This window comes from Mauremys mutica, chromosome 1 (assembly GCF_020497125.1).
Source record: "Mauremys mutica isolate MM-2020 ecotype Southern chromosome 1, ASM2049712v1, whole genome shotgun sequence".
NCBI lineage: Eukaryota > Metazoa > Chordata > Testudines > Geoemydidae > Mauremys > Mauremys mutica.
Genome location: NC_059072.1, coordinates 93,849,141 through 93,867,197, shown reverse-complemented (window position 1 = coordinate 93,867,197; position 18,057 = coordinate 93,849,141). Strand labels below are relative to the sequence as shown.

Genomic DNA, 18,057 nt, shown 5'->3' with positions numbered 1-18,057 from the left:
TAACTTAAATAATCTTTGCTTCAATTTAAACCCATTGCTTCTTGTCCTGTCCTCGGTGGATAAGGAGCACAATTTATCACCCTCCTTTTTATAACAGCCTTTGATGTACTTGAAGATTATCAACTCGCCGTTGTGTTTTTTTTCCTCCGGACTAAACAAACCCAATTTTTTATCCTTCCTTGTAGATCACATTTTCTAGGCCTTTAATAATTTCTGTTGCTCTCCTCTGGACTTTCTCCAATTTGTCCACAACTTTCCTGAAGTGTGGCGCCCGGAACTGGACACAGTATTCCAACTGAGGCCTCATTCGTGCTGAGTAGAGTGGAAGAATTATTTCTTGTGTCTTGCTTACAACACTCCTGCTAATATATCCCAAAATGATGTTTGCTTTTTTTTTGGCAACAGTATTACACTGTTGATTCATACTTAGTTTGTGGTCCACTATCACCTCCAGATCCTTTTCTGCAGCACTCCTTCCTAGGCTGTCATTTCCACTTAGAGGAGGGGAAAGTGATCAGGAACAGTCAGCATGGATTCACCAAGGGCAAACCATGCCTGACTAACCTAATTGCCTTCTATGAGGAGATAACTGGGTCTGTGGATGAGGGGAAAGCAGTGGATGTGTTATTCCTTGACTTTAGCAAAGCTTTTGATATGGTTCCCACAGTATTCTTGCCAGCAAGTTAAAGAAGTATGGGCTGGATGAATGGACTATAAGGTGGATAGAAAGCTGGCTAGATCGTCAGGCTCAACGGGTAGTGATCAACGGCTCCATGTCTAGTTGGCAGCCGGTTTCAAGCGGAGTGTCCCAAGGGTCAGTCCTGGGGCCAGTTTTGTTCAATATCCTCATTAATGATCTGGAGGATGGCATGGACCACACTCTCAGCAAGTTTGCAGATGACACTAAACTGGAAGGAGTGGTAGATACGCTGGAGCGTAGGGATAGGATACAGAAGGACCTAGACAATTTAGAGGATTGGGCCAAAAGAAACCTGATGAGGTTCAACAAGGACAAGTGCAGAGTCCTGCACTTAGGATGGAAGAATCTCATTCACTGTTACAGACTAGGGACCGAATGGCTAGGAAGCAGTTCTGCAGAAAAGGACCTAGGGGTTACAGTGGACGAGAAGCTGGATATGAGTCAACAGTGTGCCCTTGTTGCCAAGAAGGCTAATGGCATTTTGGGGTGTATAAGTAAGGGCATTGCCAGCAGATCGAGGGATGTGATTATTCCCCTGTATTCGACATTGGTGAGGCCTCATCTGGAGTACTATGTCCAGTTTTGGGCCCCACACTACAAGAAGGATGTGGAAAAATTGGAAAGAGTCCAGCAGAGGGCAACAAAAATGATTACTGGGCTGGAGCATATGACTTATGAGGTGAGGCCGAGGGAACTGGGATTGTTTAGTCTGCAGAAGAGAAGAATGAGGGGGATTTGATAGCTGCTTTCAACTACCTGAAAGGGGGTTCCAAAGAGGATGGATCTAGACTGTTCTCAGTGGTACCCGATGACAGAACAAGGAGTAATGGTCTTAAGTTGCAGTGGGGGAGGTTTAGGTTGGATATTAGGAAATCTTTTTCACTAGGAGGGTGGTGAAGCACTGGAATGGGTTACCTAGGGCAGGGGTCCCCAACCCCCGGTCCGCGGCCCGGTACCGGTCCGCGGCCTCTTACAAACCGGGCCGCGAACCGACCCAGTGGACCTCCCGCAGGCACGCCTGCGGGAGGTCTACCCGAGCCACAGGACGAGCGCTCCCTCTGCAGTCATGCCTGCGGGAGGTCCGCTGCTCCCGGGGCTCCAGTTGAGCTGCCGCAGGCATGACTACGGACGGTTCGCTGGTCGCGCGGCTCAGCTGGACCGCCCGCAGGCACGCCTGCGGGAGGTCCACCGGCTCTGGTTGAGCTGCCGCAGGCATGCCTGCGGGCGGTCCAGCTGAGCCGCGCGACCAGCGAACCGTCCGCAGTCATGCCTGCGGCAGCTCAACCGGAGCCGGTGGACCTCCCGCAGGCACGCCTGCGGGAGGTCTACCCGAGCCGCGGGACGAGCGCTCCCTCCGCAGGCATGACCAGTCCCTGGTCCTGAAAAGGTTGGGGACCCCTGACCTAGGGAGGTGGTGGAATCTCCTTCCTTAGAGGTTTTTAAGGTCAGGCTTGACAAAGCCCTGGCTGGGATGATTTAGTTGGGAATTGGTCCTGCTTTGAGCAGGGGGTTGGACTAGATGACCTCCTGAGGTCCCTTCCAACCCTGATTTTCTATGATTCTATGACTGAGTATTCCTTCTTAAGTGTAGTATTTTGCATTTGTCCTTATTGATTTTAATCCTGTTTACTCCAGACCATTTCTCCAGTTTGTCAAGATCATTTTGAATTCAAATCCTGTCCTCCAAAGTGCTTGCAACCCGTCCCAGCTTAGTATTGTCCACAAACTTTAAGTGTACTCTCAATGCCATTATTCAAATCATTTATGAAGACATTGAATAGAACCAAATAAGAGAATTATGCCTTTTATAAAACTGTATTCCCTTTTATCAGGTTGCTTTCCAGTTTCAATGACGTCTCCTTGTTGAGAGAGGATTACTATGAGCACATAATTTACCTTCTTTATACCATTAATCATTCTGCATACCTCTGTCATCTCCTCTCTTATTTGTCTCTTCTCTACAAGCAGTCTCAATTTTTCAATTTCTCCTCCTGTGGAAGTCTTTCCATATATCTGAGCATTTTCACTGTCCATATCTGAACACTTTCTATTCCTGCCATCTCCATTCAGAGGTAGAGTAACCACAGTATTGATTAAATTTTCAACATTATCTTCTATCTCATTACTTATAAATCTTAATATGGATTGAACTTAAAGTAAACAATCACCATGAGGTCCAGCAATCTTCCCACCTTAACAGGGGAAAAGAAAAAGAGACAAATGTACAGTATAATTTTTTAGGCTAATGGAAATTTAGCATGACAGTTTGACGAATTAGATTTGATTGGGTCAAAAGTTCTCTTGTATATTTTTATTACCTCTAGTATAAGGTATTTTATTATAACCCTATGCCATTTTATGTTTTATTACTTTAAGAACGTTATGTGGATGTATATACGACTTTTATTTTTTAATTATATGTTTTTTATTATGTTAGAGAACAGAGTTTTAACAATCCCTAAAATACAACTCAAGACCTGCTGCTCCAAAAAGCACAGGCCTCTACCTTGTGAGCTAGAAGAGACTTTCCATGAATGACCTTTTCAGGACTCATCTCCATGGTGAGCCAGCCAATAAAGAACAACCTGAAATCACACAGAGAACACTCTCACTTACTTGCCCAGATCTATATTCAGTAGAGGGCAGTGGTGCATATAGGTCCCACTTCAGCCAAGTACTTAAATGCATGCCTAAGGCCTACTGAAGTCAATGAGACTTAAGAAAATGCTTACTGTGCTTTGCTGATCAAAGCCTTATGCACATATTTAAAAGCACATAAGCAATCCCATCCCTAGCACTCAAACACATGCCTAACTTTAAGCATGTTCTTAAATACCATCAGTGTCCTTAAGTGCTTTGCTGAACAGCAATGGGATCACTCATCTGCTTAAAGTTAAAAACATGTGTAAGCGGTTTGTTTATTTGGGGCCATACATATTAGCTAGAACATTAGGACTTGTTGAAAAAATTTACTTTAAATATAAAGTTATGCTACTATTTAAAGAGCTGGACAGATTAATCAATTAGCCTGGGTTCTTCAAATGTATACCTCCTTGCTTTTTTACAAGGGCACAGCTTAGTAAGATGTTTATTAATAAAGTGGAATTATTTTTTTGTTATAAATGGTCAAAAAATTTTAAACCTCTTTAAGAAAAAGAGTTAACTAGATTATGTGGGGAGTGTCACGGAGTTCGCGGGCAATGCTTTGGAACTGCTCCCCACAAAGTCAGGACTTTGGGGAGCCACCTCTCCCTTGGAGCAGACTGTTTTCAGGGCAAGAAGCTCACATGGCTTCACCTTCCTGGGTCTGACCTTGGAGCATTCAGCATATGCCCCTCCATGTGCTTCCCACAGCGAGTCTGCCCAGGCAGGGTCCTGGGGAAGCCAGAGGGTCCTGCACGCACCCCCACTTCGCAATCAGACGTGACTCTTAGCCAGCAAAACAGAGGTTTATTAGATGACAGGAACACGGTCTAAAACACAGCTTGTAGGTACAGAGAACGGGACCCCTCAGCCGGATCCATTTTGGGGCTCAGCGAGCCAGACAACCCTGTCTGCACTCACTTCCTGTCCCCAGCCAGCTCCAAACTGAAACCCCCTCCAGCCCCTCCTTCTCTGCTGAGTTCCTTTCCTGGACCAGGAGGTCACCTGACCTCTTTGTTCTCCCACACCTTTAGATCCCCTTGCAGGGGGGAAGGGCCCGGGCCATTAGTTGCCAGGAGACAGAGTGCCGGCCTGAAACTGAGACACCCACACAGTATTCAGAGGAAACATTAAGAACAGTCCCACTTCGTCACAGGGAGTCATTAGATTTTTGTTGACCTTGGCCATTCACATAGAAGACAGCATATTGAACAGAGAGGGAGAAATTAATAGAGCCCTGCAAATCCGTGGATATCCGCAGATTGCTGATCAGACACGGATACAGATTTTGTATCCACGCAGGGCTCTAGAAATTAATAAGAGATTTAGAGACTATCACCAGCAATGGTATTTGCATGCATTTAGAGAGATGGAAAAGATTATTGCTAAATTTTTTGATTAACTTTTCCTTCTCCTACTGTACAGAGGTAGAGAGTGCTCTGCTTTCAGAAGCAATGTGTGTGAAAGGAATACAAAAAGCCATTTGGGACATGAACTCTGGAGCCTCATCTACACTAGAGCATCAACTACACTAGAGCAGCATTTTGGTGTAGCCAATGTAGGGTTGCTGTTGAACGTGAAGCCATATTTTCTGTATTGGCATTTGTATATATAAAGTATAGGAATATCCTAGAAGCATTTCCAGAAAAATATTGAGTGTTTTGTTCAATGGGAGGGTTTAAATGGGAAGTATGTTTCTAGACAGAACTACAGAAAGAGCTGTTAATTGTGACTCTCACTTGATGAGCAGGTTTAATCAACATAGTGCCTAAAACACTAACGGCAGCTACTGGCTTGTGGACAGTAGGGCTCTCAACATTGCTAACACCGGTGGAGCTGAGTCAGTGTTAGGAATGGCTTGCAAAATTTCCCTGGTGTAGACAGCCGTAGGTACCTGGAGAACTAGTGAAGTTCTGACAAAAGATAACAGGCTGAGAGGGGGGATGGTTTTAAAGTCAGACTGTTTAAAATTACACATATTTACCTCTAATGCCTAACAAACATTTGGCTGAAAGGATTATTTTGTAAAAGTGTCAACACTCCTAGCCTTTCAGTTAAGGTTTGAAAGTTCACAATAAGCATATCTGGGAACCCCCAGAAGTTCTCCCGTGAAAACAAACAAACCAACCCTGACTTAGTTACTGATACTTCTAATATTTAAAAAAGCAAGAAAAAAATTAAAAGGAAGCAAATAATCATATATATAGTTAAATATCTTTATATATTCAAAATAAGAGAAAAAGGCAAAGGCAATTAAAAATATTATAAACTGAGCATATATTTATGTTGGACCCAAAGAGAGACAATAAACATGGAGCCCTCTCACACAATTTGTACAAAGTCACTTTTCAGAGCCGAACTGCACTTTTTTCAACACAAGCTAGAGCAAGACTTCAACAGCAATCCTTCAGCTGCAGTTTTGAAAGCACATATTGCGCACATTGGGACTTGCCCAAGAGTAATTTCAGAACGGAACATTCTTTTTTTGTATGTTGACCTTTTGCTGCCATCTTAACCAAAGCAACAAACACTCCCTTCCCTAACCACAAAGCATTAGAGGATCAACAGCTAAATCCAGATGCAAATTTATGGCACCCCACCAGCACTCCACCCACACCTCAACAAACCCCAAATGATAAAGGATCTGAATCTTAAGAATTTGCTAATCAATTTGTTGTACTATCTGATTTGATCTTAGGGTAACGAATGAGCCTGTTTGATTATACAAGGCACGTCACAAAAATGATCCAGGCAGGCAGAGAACTGGACTGGCGCTCTTCCAGGGTAGAGTAGGAAACACGAAACCAATACATAGGAAGTGACAATAAGGCCTGCACCCGAGCCTGGCAGACCAGCTCAGCCCAGTGAGATCTGCAGGCAGGCGCGCGCTCTTCGTTTCCCGCTAGGGCTCGCCCACGCGCCAGTGACGTGTGACGCCACTCAGGACGGGTCTGGGCTCTGCCACGTTCTACCGCCGGAGGGAAGGACTAAGGAGGGATTCCAAACTGTCCCCGCTCGCGTTCCGTACAGCACCGCCGGTCTGATGGGGGCAGCCCTGAGCGCCCGTCCCTACCTCGCGCCGCGACCAGCGGAAGTTCGCCCTCCCCGCGCGTACAATCTATGCTCCCGCTCGCTCCCGCTGGTTGGCCGCCGGGGTCGCGCCCCGGAAGCGAAGCGGCCATGTTGCTGGGTGACCCCGGGGAAGCGGTGCTAGGGTGCTGGCGCCCAGAAGCGGGACCAGGCGACAGTGAGGGACCGAGAAACAGCTCCGCTTCCGGGTGAGTGTGAGGGGAGCGGGGTCCCGGGACAGGCCCCCCCCCCGCGCCGGGGATTCCGAGCCCGGCCCCCTTCTCCCCCCAAACCCTTTTCCAGCGGATTCGTCCGCCCAAGGGATCCCGCCCTGCGCTGCTCCCCGGGGCCCCTCCTCAGCCCGCCTCCCTGCAGCGCCTGGCAGGGGAAGCCCGGGCGGAGACTGGCGCTGGCGGAGCTGATCCAGGGAGTCTCCGTGCGGGGGGGGTTAGTGTCATGCTTAGGGGGGGTTTACAGTGTCTCTGTTTTGTGTTATTGCCTCTTTCTGCTTTGCTGGCAGATAGGGTGAGGTTGTTCTCTGCGCCCCCCCCCCCCCCGTAGGGATCTTTTCCTCTGCACTAAGTTTCTCTCTCCTTCTCTGGTGGCAATCCATTCCCTTGGGTTCCCCTTTCCCAGTGGCTTGTGAAGAAAGTCTCAGGGAGACTGGCAGGGGGGAGATAGCAAAACTGCAACTGGGAAACAAATGTTGACTTTCACTCATCCATTTTTCTTCAGTTTGCCTTCTCCTGCATCTGTCCCCCATGGCAGCGTGGTCCCGTGAGGCAGTGCTGAACCTCTATCGCGCTCTGCTGCGCCAGGGCCGTGGTCTACGCTACACCGACCGTGATTTCTACCTCGCCTCAATCCGGCGTGAGTTCCGCAAGAACCAGCAGCTGGAACGGCTTGAAGACAGAGAGAGACAACTGGAGAAGGGACTGGCCTTCCTGCACAATAGACTGGGAGGGTTGGTTTAGAGTCTTTGCCTCCCCCTGCTCTTACCCTGCTTCCTTTTTTTTCTCCTTGCAAAACCATTAATCTTCCTGGACAGATGATTAATATCTTCTGCCCACCACGAACTTGAAGAAGAAAGTCCAGAAAGTGCCTGGCTATCCATCCATACAGGCAGTGCTCCCCTCACAGATGCATTAAGCCTTAGGTAGGTCCCTTTGTTTGTTTGTTTTATTGCAGGGTTTCTCAACCCATGAGTAGGGACCCAAAATTGGGTCGCTAGAATGTTTCAAAGGGTCATGTGGCAGCTTCTGTGGCTCCCATCCCACAGGGCTGGTTGGGCTCGCCTCCCTGCTCTAGGCATTGCAACCTCGGATTCCAGTGCCACTCAGGTTTGGCCCAGCTGTCATGACGGAAGTCTGGTCAGGCCAAATTTGAGTGAACTGTACTGCAATCACATGAGCCAGGTCACAACGCAACTCATACACATTTGGTACAGCTGGGGTCACGGAGCTAAACCTGAACAGGGCTGCAACCCTGGAGTTTGCAACGGCCAGAACAGAGAGTCAAGCCCAGACACCCCCACAGAAGCAGCCACCACTGTGGGGTAAATGCTCGGCAGGATCCAGCCTCCCCCAGGGGTAGGATATGACCAAAACCACCCCATGGTATGGCTGTAGCAAGAGCGGGGTAGCTGCCAATGGCACAAAGCTGTGAGGGCAGCTCGGGTCAGCCCCACACAGCAGATCTCGGGGAGGGTGCACCACCTCCATCCCGACTCACCTCAGCAGGTCACCCAGCTTGTCTGTGTTGAGGGGCGCAACCAAAAAATCTGGGAGTTGGGGGAACATGATCCCACATGGTCCACTCCCACATCACCTCTGGTAGGGAGTGCAAATATGCTTGCTTGCCCTGGGCACTAAAATGTCTAGTTACAGCTCTGCCCCAGGGCCTTCATCCCCAGACTATTTACTAGTTGAGAAACACTGTTTTAGTGGTACCGCTGTGGACAACTGCTACATCTTCTGTATAGTGATCAAAAGTAATTCAGTTGCAAACTCCTCAGCTCAGTGACCATCCTTCTTGAGTTCTTGGAGTTTAAAGTGATTTTGGGAACTGGTTCAGAAGAACAAGTGTGGCCATTCTAAACTGCCTAAAACTTGATGAATAGTGTGCCTTTAGCCAGTTCTAAAGTCAGTATAGCAGAACTGGCTTTAAAGTAGTTTTGAAAATTTTCCTAGTACAAATACATCTTTGATGAATCTGAAAAATAGAAATAGAAAATACTTTTTATACACATAATTAAGCAGTGGAATTCATTGCCATTATATACTATTGAAGCCAATAATTTAGTAGGATTCAAAATTAGACTTGTATATGAATGAGAACAGTGGTTCTCGAACTGTGGGTCAGGACCCCAAAGTGGGTCGCGACCCCATTTTAATGGGGTCACCAGGGGTGGCTTAGACTTGCTGTGGCCCGAGGCCAACTGCCTGGGGCCAGAGCTGAAGCCCAAGGGTTAAAGCCCAAAGGCTTTGGTCCAGGGTGGTGGGGGTGGGGCTTTGGCTTTGCCCCCCACCTGGCACCTGGGAGGAGTGGGCCCGGGCAGGCTGAATGAAGTTTGAGTATCCCTGAATGAGAACATCTATAGTTACATTGCATATGATCTTTGTATAAATGATAAACCCTCATGCTTTAGGGCATAAACTCCCAGAGATTAGGAAGAAACTTCCTCTATGAACAGACTAATCCATAATTGCCCATTATGGGGCTTCTTGCGTTTTCCTCTGAAGTATCTGTCAGAGAAGGGATGCTGGAGTAGATGGGCCTTGGGTGTGATCTAGTACAGCAGTTCCTTTGCTCTTGCACACCACTTGAATAATTCTGCTTTGGTTCCTCCCCCATGGACAACTAGATTGTAGTTTCTGCAAGTAGATGTGATCCTATAGAAAGGGACTAGGACTCTTTAGTTTGGAAAGGAGATTAAATGGCATAGAGGCCAGTCCCCTAGTACAGTATTCAGCTGGTTAAAGGGAAAAGACATAAAAGGTAATATGGTTTAACATATAATTAACATGTAAAAATCACTATTGCAAGACATAACTGAGGCAAATATGTTAGTGAAATTTTTAAAAAGCATTAGATAGTTATGTGGTGATCCAGCTAGAATGTGCTAACTGAGGAGAAGCAGAGGCAAACCAAGACAAAAGGAATTATTTTAAATTTTTAGAATTTTATAAGGGAGAATCCCAAAATTGTACCAGGAACATAAATAATATACAATGTTACCAAAGACTAATTTTAATAACAAACTGTGTTACCAACTTATTAACCTTTGGGAACTTGTACACGTTATTCTTCCTTACTCTATGCAGTTAGTACCAAATATGTTTTTATTAAGAAGAACAAGAGATTATTTAACAGTATACTGTGTCACTTCAAGGAAGAATCAACTTTTCCTCTCCTTGGCAGTAGGTCCAGTTCCACCCTTGCTGTCCTGTTCTTGCTTCCCCTTGCATTGGAGCACTCCTTAAATTAGTTGTTCCTGTGGCTGTGCCTCTTTCCATCGAGTTTATCCACAAGCAGGGTTTCTTCACCTAGAGCAGTGATTCTCAAACTTTTGTACTGGTGACCCCTTTCACAAGCAAGTCTCTGAGTGCAACCCCCCTTATAAATTAAAAGCACTTTTTTATATATTTAACACTATTATAAATGCTGGAGGCAAAGCAGGGTTTGGGGTGGAGGCTGACAGCTTGTGATCCCCCACATAATAACCTCACAATCCCCTGAAGGGTCCCGATGCCCAGTTTGAGAACCCCTGACCTAGAGGGCTCTCACTTATCCATTAGGCACCTTTCAACTGTATTCCTTCAATAGATGCTCAAACAGTCATTGTCTCTGTTAATGTACTTTAGGTCTTTTGTGGGTGGGTGTCTTGTTTACTGTTTTCAGGATCTGTTTTCATCTAAAACAACTTTTTGATCAATTCCATTTTTCACCACTTATATTTCCTTTCAGTTTTTTCCCCCTAGATACACTTTCTCTGGTAAGTCTGTAGGCTTTATTTCCTTCTACTTCCCTTCTCTAATAGTGTCTGCTCACGTACGCAGGTCTGTGTATTTTTCCTGCTTCTTATGACCTGAAACCTTTCCTATTTCCCTCCTCACTTCCCAGTCCCCTACTTTTATTCTCCAGTTCTTTTATTTTATCACCTCACCTCCTACCCAGACTCCAGTTCACTTGCTACCTCAGCATCTAGAGTCTTCTCCTTCTCTAACAGCTTCCTCACCCCCCCCCCCCAACAACTACCCCTTCTGGTGGATTCTGAGCCCCTTCCCCAGCTCTTGCTGCCTTCTCATTTGCTGTCTCCCCAGGACACCATTCTGTGCTGCTGCATTGCAGGTGCTAGTACCGGAGTGAGGGTTACTACGTTTATGTGTAAAGCCTCCGCAGTGACCCTAGGTCAGGTACAATGTCAGGAGCTGTTAATCATCATGCTTCAGGTCATAAACTGAGAGCTGGAGTTAAATAAATTTTCCCCATGACTATAATACCATGTAATTAGGAACATTTAAAGGGGTTTTATTTCCTTTCTCTGGAGAGTCTGACATTGGCCATTGTTGGAGGCAAGAAAACTGACTAGACGTGGTCTGAGCCAGTGTGGCAGGAGGCAAAATACAGAAATTGATGGACCATTAATCTAATTAATTGTGGGAAATCCTAACTTCCAAAGAACAGTGGGAAACAGACTGGGGAGATGGAGGTTTAGATTGGTGGGGTACAACGTTTTGACAAAACTGTTCTCTCCTCTCAAGGTGAGATGGCAGGTGCTGGAGAGCGCAAGGGGAAGAAGGATGACAACGGCATTGGCACAGCCATCGATTTTGTGCTCTCCAATGCCCGGCTCGTGTTGGGTGTGGGCGGAGCTGCCATGCTGGGCATTGCCACACTGGCTGTCAAACGAGTAAGTGTGAGGAAGTCTGAGGGGAAGGAAAGTGTGCTTGTGTGGAGGAGGGGCATGGAACATTAGAACAGAGCTACTGAAGGTAACAAGGTGAGGGGTAGAGAGATGAACACTGAGGAATGTGGGGATGGGAAGGACCCAATGAAGGGATATGGGCTGGTTGTTTCCTAATGGATGGAACACTTAACAAATGTAACTTCTTGTGTCCCTGTGATGCCATTTCAGATGTATGACAGGGCAATCAGTGCTCCCAGCAGCCCCACCCGCTTGAGTCAGTCAGGAAAGAGAAGCTGGGAGGAGCCAAACTGGCTGGGGTCCTCATCACGGTTACTGAACCAAGATATGAAGACAAGTCTGAGCCGTTCCCTACAGACCCTCCCCACTGACCCTTCAGCTTTAGATGCAGGTAAGAAGCAGTGTGACACCTTCAGCATTATAGCAGCTGCCATTTCAATCCTGTTACCCCCTTTCCAGGTAACATTGAGATCTTTAACCAACCTCTAAGGATCACCAGTTTTAAATGTAGAATCTGCAAAATAATAACCTGGCACAGAACTTTACCTGGTGTCCAAATCTCTGTTTCCGCAAGCAGGCCAACTCCAGGATGGCTTTGGCATTGCTACTGGGGGAGCAGCAAAAAGCTTAATGACCAGCGCATCTAAGTCAAGAGCTGAATTATGTCATCTGAAGTAATTAAATGGGCTCTGTCATCCCCTAAAGGTGGGGGAGTCCTCTAGGAGCTGAATAAAGGCATTTCAGCAGCTCTTAAAATGACCTCCTTGAATACTGCCTGAGGAAGGAGTACTTGATTTCCCCTGCTTCATATTTCAACCAGAGAGAAGTGCTGCAGTATGAAGAAGTGTTGTATCAATGAGATCTGAGAAGGTATCTGTTCAGGTCTAGCTGTCAGATGGAAGGCTTGAGAGAGAGATCCTTGAGAAATCCTCTCCCTTTCCCCCAAAACAACGCAAGCCCTATAACTGCTTGACTTGCAGTGTCTCTTAGCTCTTCCTGCTTACCCACCTGTTCTGGCCTGCCTCCTGATCTATGACGGTAATACAGCCCCGACAGACATACCACCTTAAATTACTGTAACCACATCAGATCTCGCAAGCTAAACTGCATTGGGCTTTGTCAGTACATTGTAGGAGCCCTTTAGGAAAATCTCGGGTGTTGGTGATCAGGAAGGGGTACTCTGTCCTCTCATTGTTCCTGCATCATGTTAGAGGCACTTGTGCTGCAAGGGTTGCTGTCTTTTGGATAAAATTTAACAGGTGCTGCCCACTTACAGTCATCAACATAATTTCATTTTGCAAGATAGTCTCATTGTCCATGTTAAATTTCAACTCTGGCAACTTACTGTCTGCCCACCTAATTCCTTTAGTAGTTATTGTTGAAGTAATTCACAACTTTCTCCTACTATGATACTCACAATAAAGCCTGCAAAATGACTGCTAAAATCCACCCTGAAGGGGGCTGCATTTCAGTGCTGCCAAGTTCTCTCTTTCAAACATTTAGCAATGAAATGTTGGGGATTATGGGAATTCTCTCTCTTGCCTGACAGATGCGTTCCTACCTGCAAAGCCCAAACCATCTGCCAAGAGGAGCCAAGTAGAATTGAAGAAGTCGCACCTCCGTCTGTCCCTGCAAGAAAAACTCTTTGCCTACTACCGGAGGAAAGTGGCTATCCCAGCAGAGGAGCAGGCCCGGGCCAAGCAGGCAGCTGTAGATATCTGCGCTGAACTGCGTAGCTTCCTACGTGCCAAGCTGCCAGACATGCCCCTGCGTGACATGTACCTCAGTGGCAGCCTCTATGATGATCTGCAGGTAACTCACCGGAGTGTGTGGTATCCATTATGCTGCAGGTGACTGGGTAGAGGTATTTCAGGCTTCCCTGCTGGGTGTGCTGTTTCAGCATTCCTGTTTAAAAAGCCTTCCGATGCCACACTTCCTGGGAATACATCTGTGTGAGGTTTTTGCAAAACAGACATGCAGCTCTGGCTGTGTCTGTAGAACATCTGCTCTTTACTACCTTCGTTTTTTCCCTTCTGCTTGTCTCAGTTCCTTCTTTCTCTGTCTCCTCTGGATTTTCCTGCTCTGCCTCTGCCACATCTCCATTTTTCTCTATCCTTCCCCACAGCACTTACCTTGCACATCCTTGTCCAAATGTGTGGCTTCCCTCAGAACCCTTCTATATTTCTGTAAGCCTTTCCTACTCCTTTTGTTTGGTTTTTGTTAACTGGAGAGCAAGCTCTGCTGTAGATCACTTTGATGCAAAAATGGCTACAGACTATAGTGAGTGAGTCACTTCTGAGGCAGCACTGAATCGATGCTCCTGGATGGAGTGCTGCGTATCGGATGCAACTTAAATCTGATGTTTTAATCACATATGGTCATTAAAGATCCCAGCACACCTTTCTCAAGAGAATGGGGCATTGACTGTAGCACCTGTGACAGATTCTGTTGTGGGATGATTCAGATTTGACAATTTAAGCTCTCCCTGCAGTTTGTCAGTTATTCTCCAGTTCGTGTCCCAAACTGCTGTGTAATGTTGCTGTATGCTGAAACAACTGCCACATCATACCCAAGAGGTGGATTCAATTTAGTGGTAGGTGAAACAATCCGTGTTGTAGTTGGTGTATCCATTTGAGTTCATAAGGTGCATAGAGATCTTTCAGGCAAATGCTGAATAAATACCAGATTTCATTATGCCCTGCAGTTTTTCCCTGGATTATGAAGAATGATCCCTCTGCACGTTTCCTGATGAAAGGAAGGCAGAGATTCCCACTTAGAAAGAGCCTCTTGGATTCCCATTTGAAGGAAGATGTGTTGGCTTTATCCCAGCAGGTTCAACTGTTAACTCTCGCCCTTTTCCCCCTCTCCTGACAGGTAGTGACAGCTGATCACATTCAGCTCATTGTGCCTCTGGTCTTGGAGCAGAACCTGTGGTCATGCATTCCAGGTGAGGACACCATCATGAACATCCCTGGATTCTGCCTGGTGCGTCGGGAAAACCCAGAGTACTTCCCCCGTGGGAGCAGCTACTGGGACCGCTGTGTGGTGGGGGGCTACCTCTCCCCCAAGGTTGTGGCAGACACCTTTGAGAAAGTAGTGGCAGGCTCCATCAATTGGCCAGCCATTGGGTCCCTCCTGGACTACGTGATCCGTCCGGCAGCACCCCCAGAGACCCTGACACTGGAAGTCCAGTATGAGCCAGAGCGACACCTTCTTATTGACTTCCTACCATCCCTGACACTGGGTGACACCATCCTGGTGGCCAAACCCCACCGATTGGCCCAGTATGACAATCTATGGCGACTGAGCCTGCGGCCAGCAGAGACAGCTCGCCTGCGGGCCCTGGACCAAGGCGATTCTGGCTGCCGTTGCTTGTGCCTCAAGATTCTCAAAGCTGTGTGCAAGTCAAACCCAGCACTGGGCCGCCTCACTGCCAGCCAGCTCACCAATGTCATCCTGCACCTGGCCCAAGCGGAGTCTGACTGGTCCCAAGATGTGCTAGCTGACCGCTTCCTGCAGGCACTGAAGGGACTGATTGGCTACTTGGAGGCTGGTGTCTTACCCAGTGCTCTGAATCCCAAGGTGAACTTGTTTTCAGAGCTCACCCCTGAAGAAGTGGATGAGTTGGGCTACACTCTCTACAGCTCCCTCTCAGAGCCACAGGTCTTGCTGCAGACGTAATGGGACTTTACATGGGAGAATGATGCTGGGGTTGTCTGGCCAAGATGGACTTTGACTCTTACTAACTGTTGTCCCCTCTCCCCCCAACTTTTTTCTTTAGGCCACCCATACTTCCTGCTGTGAAGTTGGTGCTCCTGCTGGATTTCTTGGTGCTACTGGTCCAGTTCCACTGTTCTCTGTCCCAGCTGTTATCTGTTGACTGTGGCGGGTGGGGAGGAGGCACCATTGTGCAGTGTTTGTTCTTAAGGCCTGCTGCAGGTGTTCCAACCTTCTACCAAAACACTGTGCCCTCTTTTCCCTATGAAGGAGTGAACCCCTTTATTTCCATGTTAGAGTGGGTGGAACTGGGCCAGTGAATCCAATGGCAATTTGAGCAAACTTATTGTTGACATCTAGTATTTCTCCTGCTGTCTGACTTCCCCTCCCTCATGTGTTTCCTTCTGTTTCACCTACCTTGTTGTTTTCCTTTCCTCTCTTTCCCACTCAAACCCAGAAGTGCATAGCAGCCCAACTAGGATTTTTTGATAGGACTGTGTATAGCAGTGATTGTATTACCGAGTGAACTCTGCATGATGATTGTACAGGCAGTATGTAGGGGTGTAAGGCTTGCAGAAGCAGTATGCACATGGCTGACGTTTCTGCCAGTGTGGAGTCCAACAGCAGTGTCATCCTTGGTAAGTTGGGTATATGTAATCAGTCAAAGGTGCACCACCACTGGTCCCACTGAACCTGTGAAGAAACTGCATGTACATCCTGTTCTCATGAGGCTGAGGAGAGAGTGGGGTCCTGCCTGGCAAGATCCATTGGGTGTTGCTGGTGGAATTGCCTTGGAAATCAAAAATAGTCAAGGTGAGACCTCAGATGTGCAGAGTAAGAGGCTGAATACAGGGGCTGTTTTCTCAGTTTCTCATATAGCAGCTCTCTCATGCCATTATGGTTTTTACTCTCAGTAACAGGTGGAACCAGGTTTATACAACAGAGGGGTTTGCAATAGACACACATGGGTCAGATTGTCACCTGGTGTAAATTGGTGAAGCTGCACTGAAGTTGATGAAGCCACACTGAATTACACCAGCTGAGGATCCGGCCCATACTTACTAAGTGCAGTATTAGTGCCTAGTAGCTACCTTGGAATGAGTTACTGGGAAGAGGAGATGAAAGGTATGTATCTCTGTTTTGGGAGGAGGGGAAGGAAGGGAAGAGCTGAGGTAGATCTTCCCTTCTCTGTTCCCACAGGTTAAACTTGCACTGTTTGCAGTGTAAAGTCATTGGGACAGTGGGGCACATAATTCACATTTCCTCTGTTTGGTCCTGTTGGATTTCTGCAGTATTTCAACTTCCACTGCCATTTTGTGCTGTTCTCTCTCTGCTGTACTTCCCTGCCTGCCTCCAGATGATTATACAGCTTTGAGGGGGTGGCCAGCCACACAGCGGTATCTCCTGCATTGCAGGCATGGAGCACCTATCTGCTCGGGACTACACAGCTTCCTTCCTGCTGCCACCCTCTGACAATGGTGGGGCTCTGTCTTGAATGACAAGTACTACCATTATGTGTACGTGCAGTTTTGGAGTTTTCTCCTCTTCCCATTTTTAACACCCAACCTTTCTATTTAAAAGCAACACAAAGGCTGAGGAGATGAATTGCAATTGTGGAGACTCAGGAGAAGAGATCTGAGACCTTATTTTATTTCCCTCTTAAAGGTGGTGCAGGGGCTTGTGAGGTAAATCTCAGGGGTGGAGTCCCAGCAGAGAGATTTAGGCCATATTTTCTAATTAAAGGTGGTGCTGATAAGATGAATCCTAGGGATGTGCATTTATCCTAGGCCAGGTTTTCTCAGGCAGTCAGTCCAGTCTAACCAGTTTGTCTGACAGTATTCAGTACACAGTAATAATGAAATGTTACATTTTAAATTATTTAACCCCTAGACTGCTGCTATTTTCTAGGCTGCCAGCCAAAAGCTTGGAAAGCTGTGTGTTATATAAAATCTGTAGTCTCCGAAGGGTTAACAAATTGACTTTGTATTATTTTATTTTTTAACTTCTGCAGCAGTCAGTACTGGGTGCTGTGTTGGTTGCTCCTTACTCATGTTCCTGGAGTTTAACCCTTTTCCTTTCTTGCTCTCTGCTTTACTTCCAGTATCAGTCTTCCTGCCATAAACACAAACAGGCGAGACTTTGAGTCTCTTGCGGGACTGGGAAACTCACCCTCCCTCTAGCTACTTGAAGGTCAACAAAGCTAGTACAATATCAGGGGATGGATGGATTCCCTCTGTGCATTCATCTCTGCAGTGTTCTCACCCCCCTCACTTGGTGCCGACTCCAATACAATGGCCTTGACATAACTGAGTAATAGCATGGTCAGGAATTATCAAAACCCTACAAAAAGGGTGAGACAAGAATAGGGGGAAGCCAGTGTCTGGTTTGGCTTCAGAAGCCTTCCCTGTTCTTGTCAGATCCCTATCTTTATACAGACACTGTAAGTGAACCCTTTGTTTCTTTCTGGCAACCTAATGATTCATGTTTTTATGACCATTTCTTGTTGCTTCAAAGTTGAATTTGTCTTTTTTTTCCTCTCTCAGCAAGACTTTGTTCCACTTCACTTCAGTCACTTTCATCACTTCATCTGTTCAATTCTGAAATGTAAAACTTTTTTCCCCGCTGAGCTAACTACAAGGATGTGGTCTCAGCCTGGTTCCTAGGGAACCAGGTGCTCTCATACCGCAGGCAGCTGCCACAACTGACAACAATCACCCCCTTGTTGGCAGTCTCAGCATAGGCCAAAGATATAATGGGTCACAGAGATTGAGCTGACCATGTGTCCACAGAATGTGGTTAGATCAGGTCAGGGCTGAGGCATGAAGGCGGGGGGGAGGCCAGTGCGCTGGAAGTTGACACTAATCTGCATCCACTTGTAAGAGTTGTCGAGCTGGCATCTATCAGTGTTAAAATTCACTACAAGTCTAGTTGTATTGAGAGGAGAGTAATAGCCAGGAGGGCTTCTGTGTCTTACCCATTCATGGGCTACTTTCTATATGAA

The 18,057-nt window shown here is 46.8% G+C and overlaps 2 protein-coding genes across 2 annotated transcripts; both read left to right on the top strand.

Annotated features, from left to right (window-relative positions):
• Positions 1 to 6,366: 6,366 nt before the first annotated feature.
• On the top strand, positions 6,367 to 7,386 carry LOC123347312 (MIEF1 upstream open reading frame protein-like). The gene is made up of 2 exons (XM_044984734.1): positions 6,367 to 6,621; positions 7,148 to 7,386. The coding sequence occupies exon 2, from the start codon at positions 7,174 to 7,176 to the stop codon at positions 7,384 to 7,386; it is 213 nt and encodes a 70-aa protein (XP_044840669.1). The 5' UTR covers positions 6,367 to 6,621; positions 7,148 to 7,173.
• A 45-nt stretch (positions 7,387 to 7,431) lies between these two features.
• On the top strand, positions 7,432 to 17,020 carry LOC123347301 (mitochondrial dynamics protein MID51). The gene is made up of 5 exons (XM_044984724.1): positions 7,432 to 7,568; positions 11,176 to 11,324; positions 11,550 to 11,730; positions 12,889 to 13,151; positions 14,214 to 17,020. The coding sequence occupies exons 2-5, from the start codon at positions 11,181 to 11,183 to the stop codon at positions 15,018 to 15,020; spliced, it is 1,395 nt and encodes a 464-aa protein (XP_044840659.1). The 5' UTR covers positions 7,432 to 7,568; positions 11,176 to 11,180; the 3' UTR covers positions 15,021 to 17,020.
• Positions 17,021 to 18,057: the final 1,037 nt, after the last annotated feature.

Coding starts and splice junctions, on each gene's coding strand:
- LOC123347312 (XM_044984734.1), top strand. CDS start 7,174: ATGGCAGCGTGGTCCCGTGAGGCAGTGCTGAACCTCTATCGCGCTCTG.
- LOC123347301 (XM_044984724.1), top strand. CDS start 11,181: ATGGCAGGTGCTGGAGAGCGCAAGGGGAAGAAGGATGACAACGGCATT. Junction 11,731..12,888: donor CCCTTCAGCTTTAGATGCAG/GTAAGAAGCAGT, acceptor CTTGCCTGACAG/ATGCGTTCCTACCTGCAAAG. Junction 13,152..14,213: donor GCCTCTATGATGATCTGCAG/GTAACTCACCGG, acceptor CTCTCCTGACAG/GTAGTGACAGCTGATCACAT.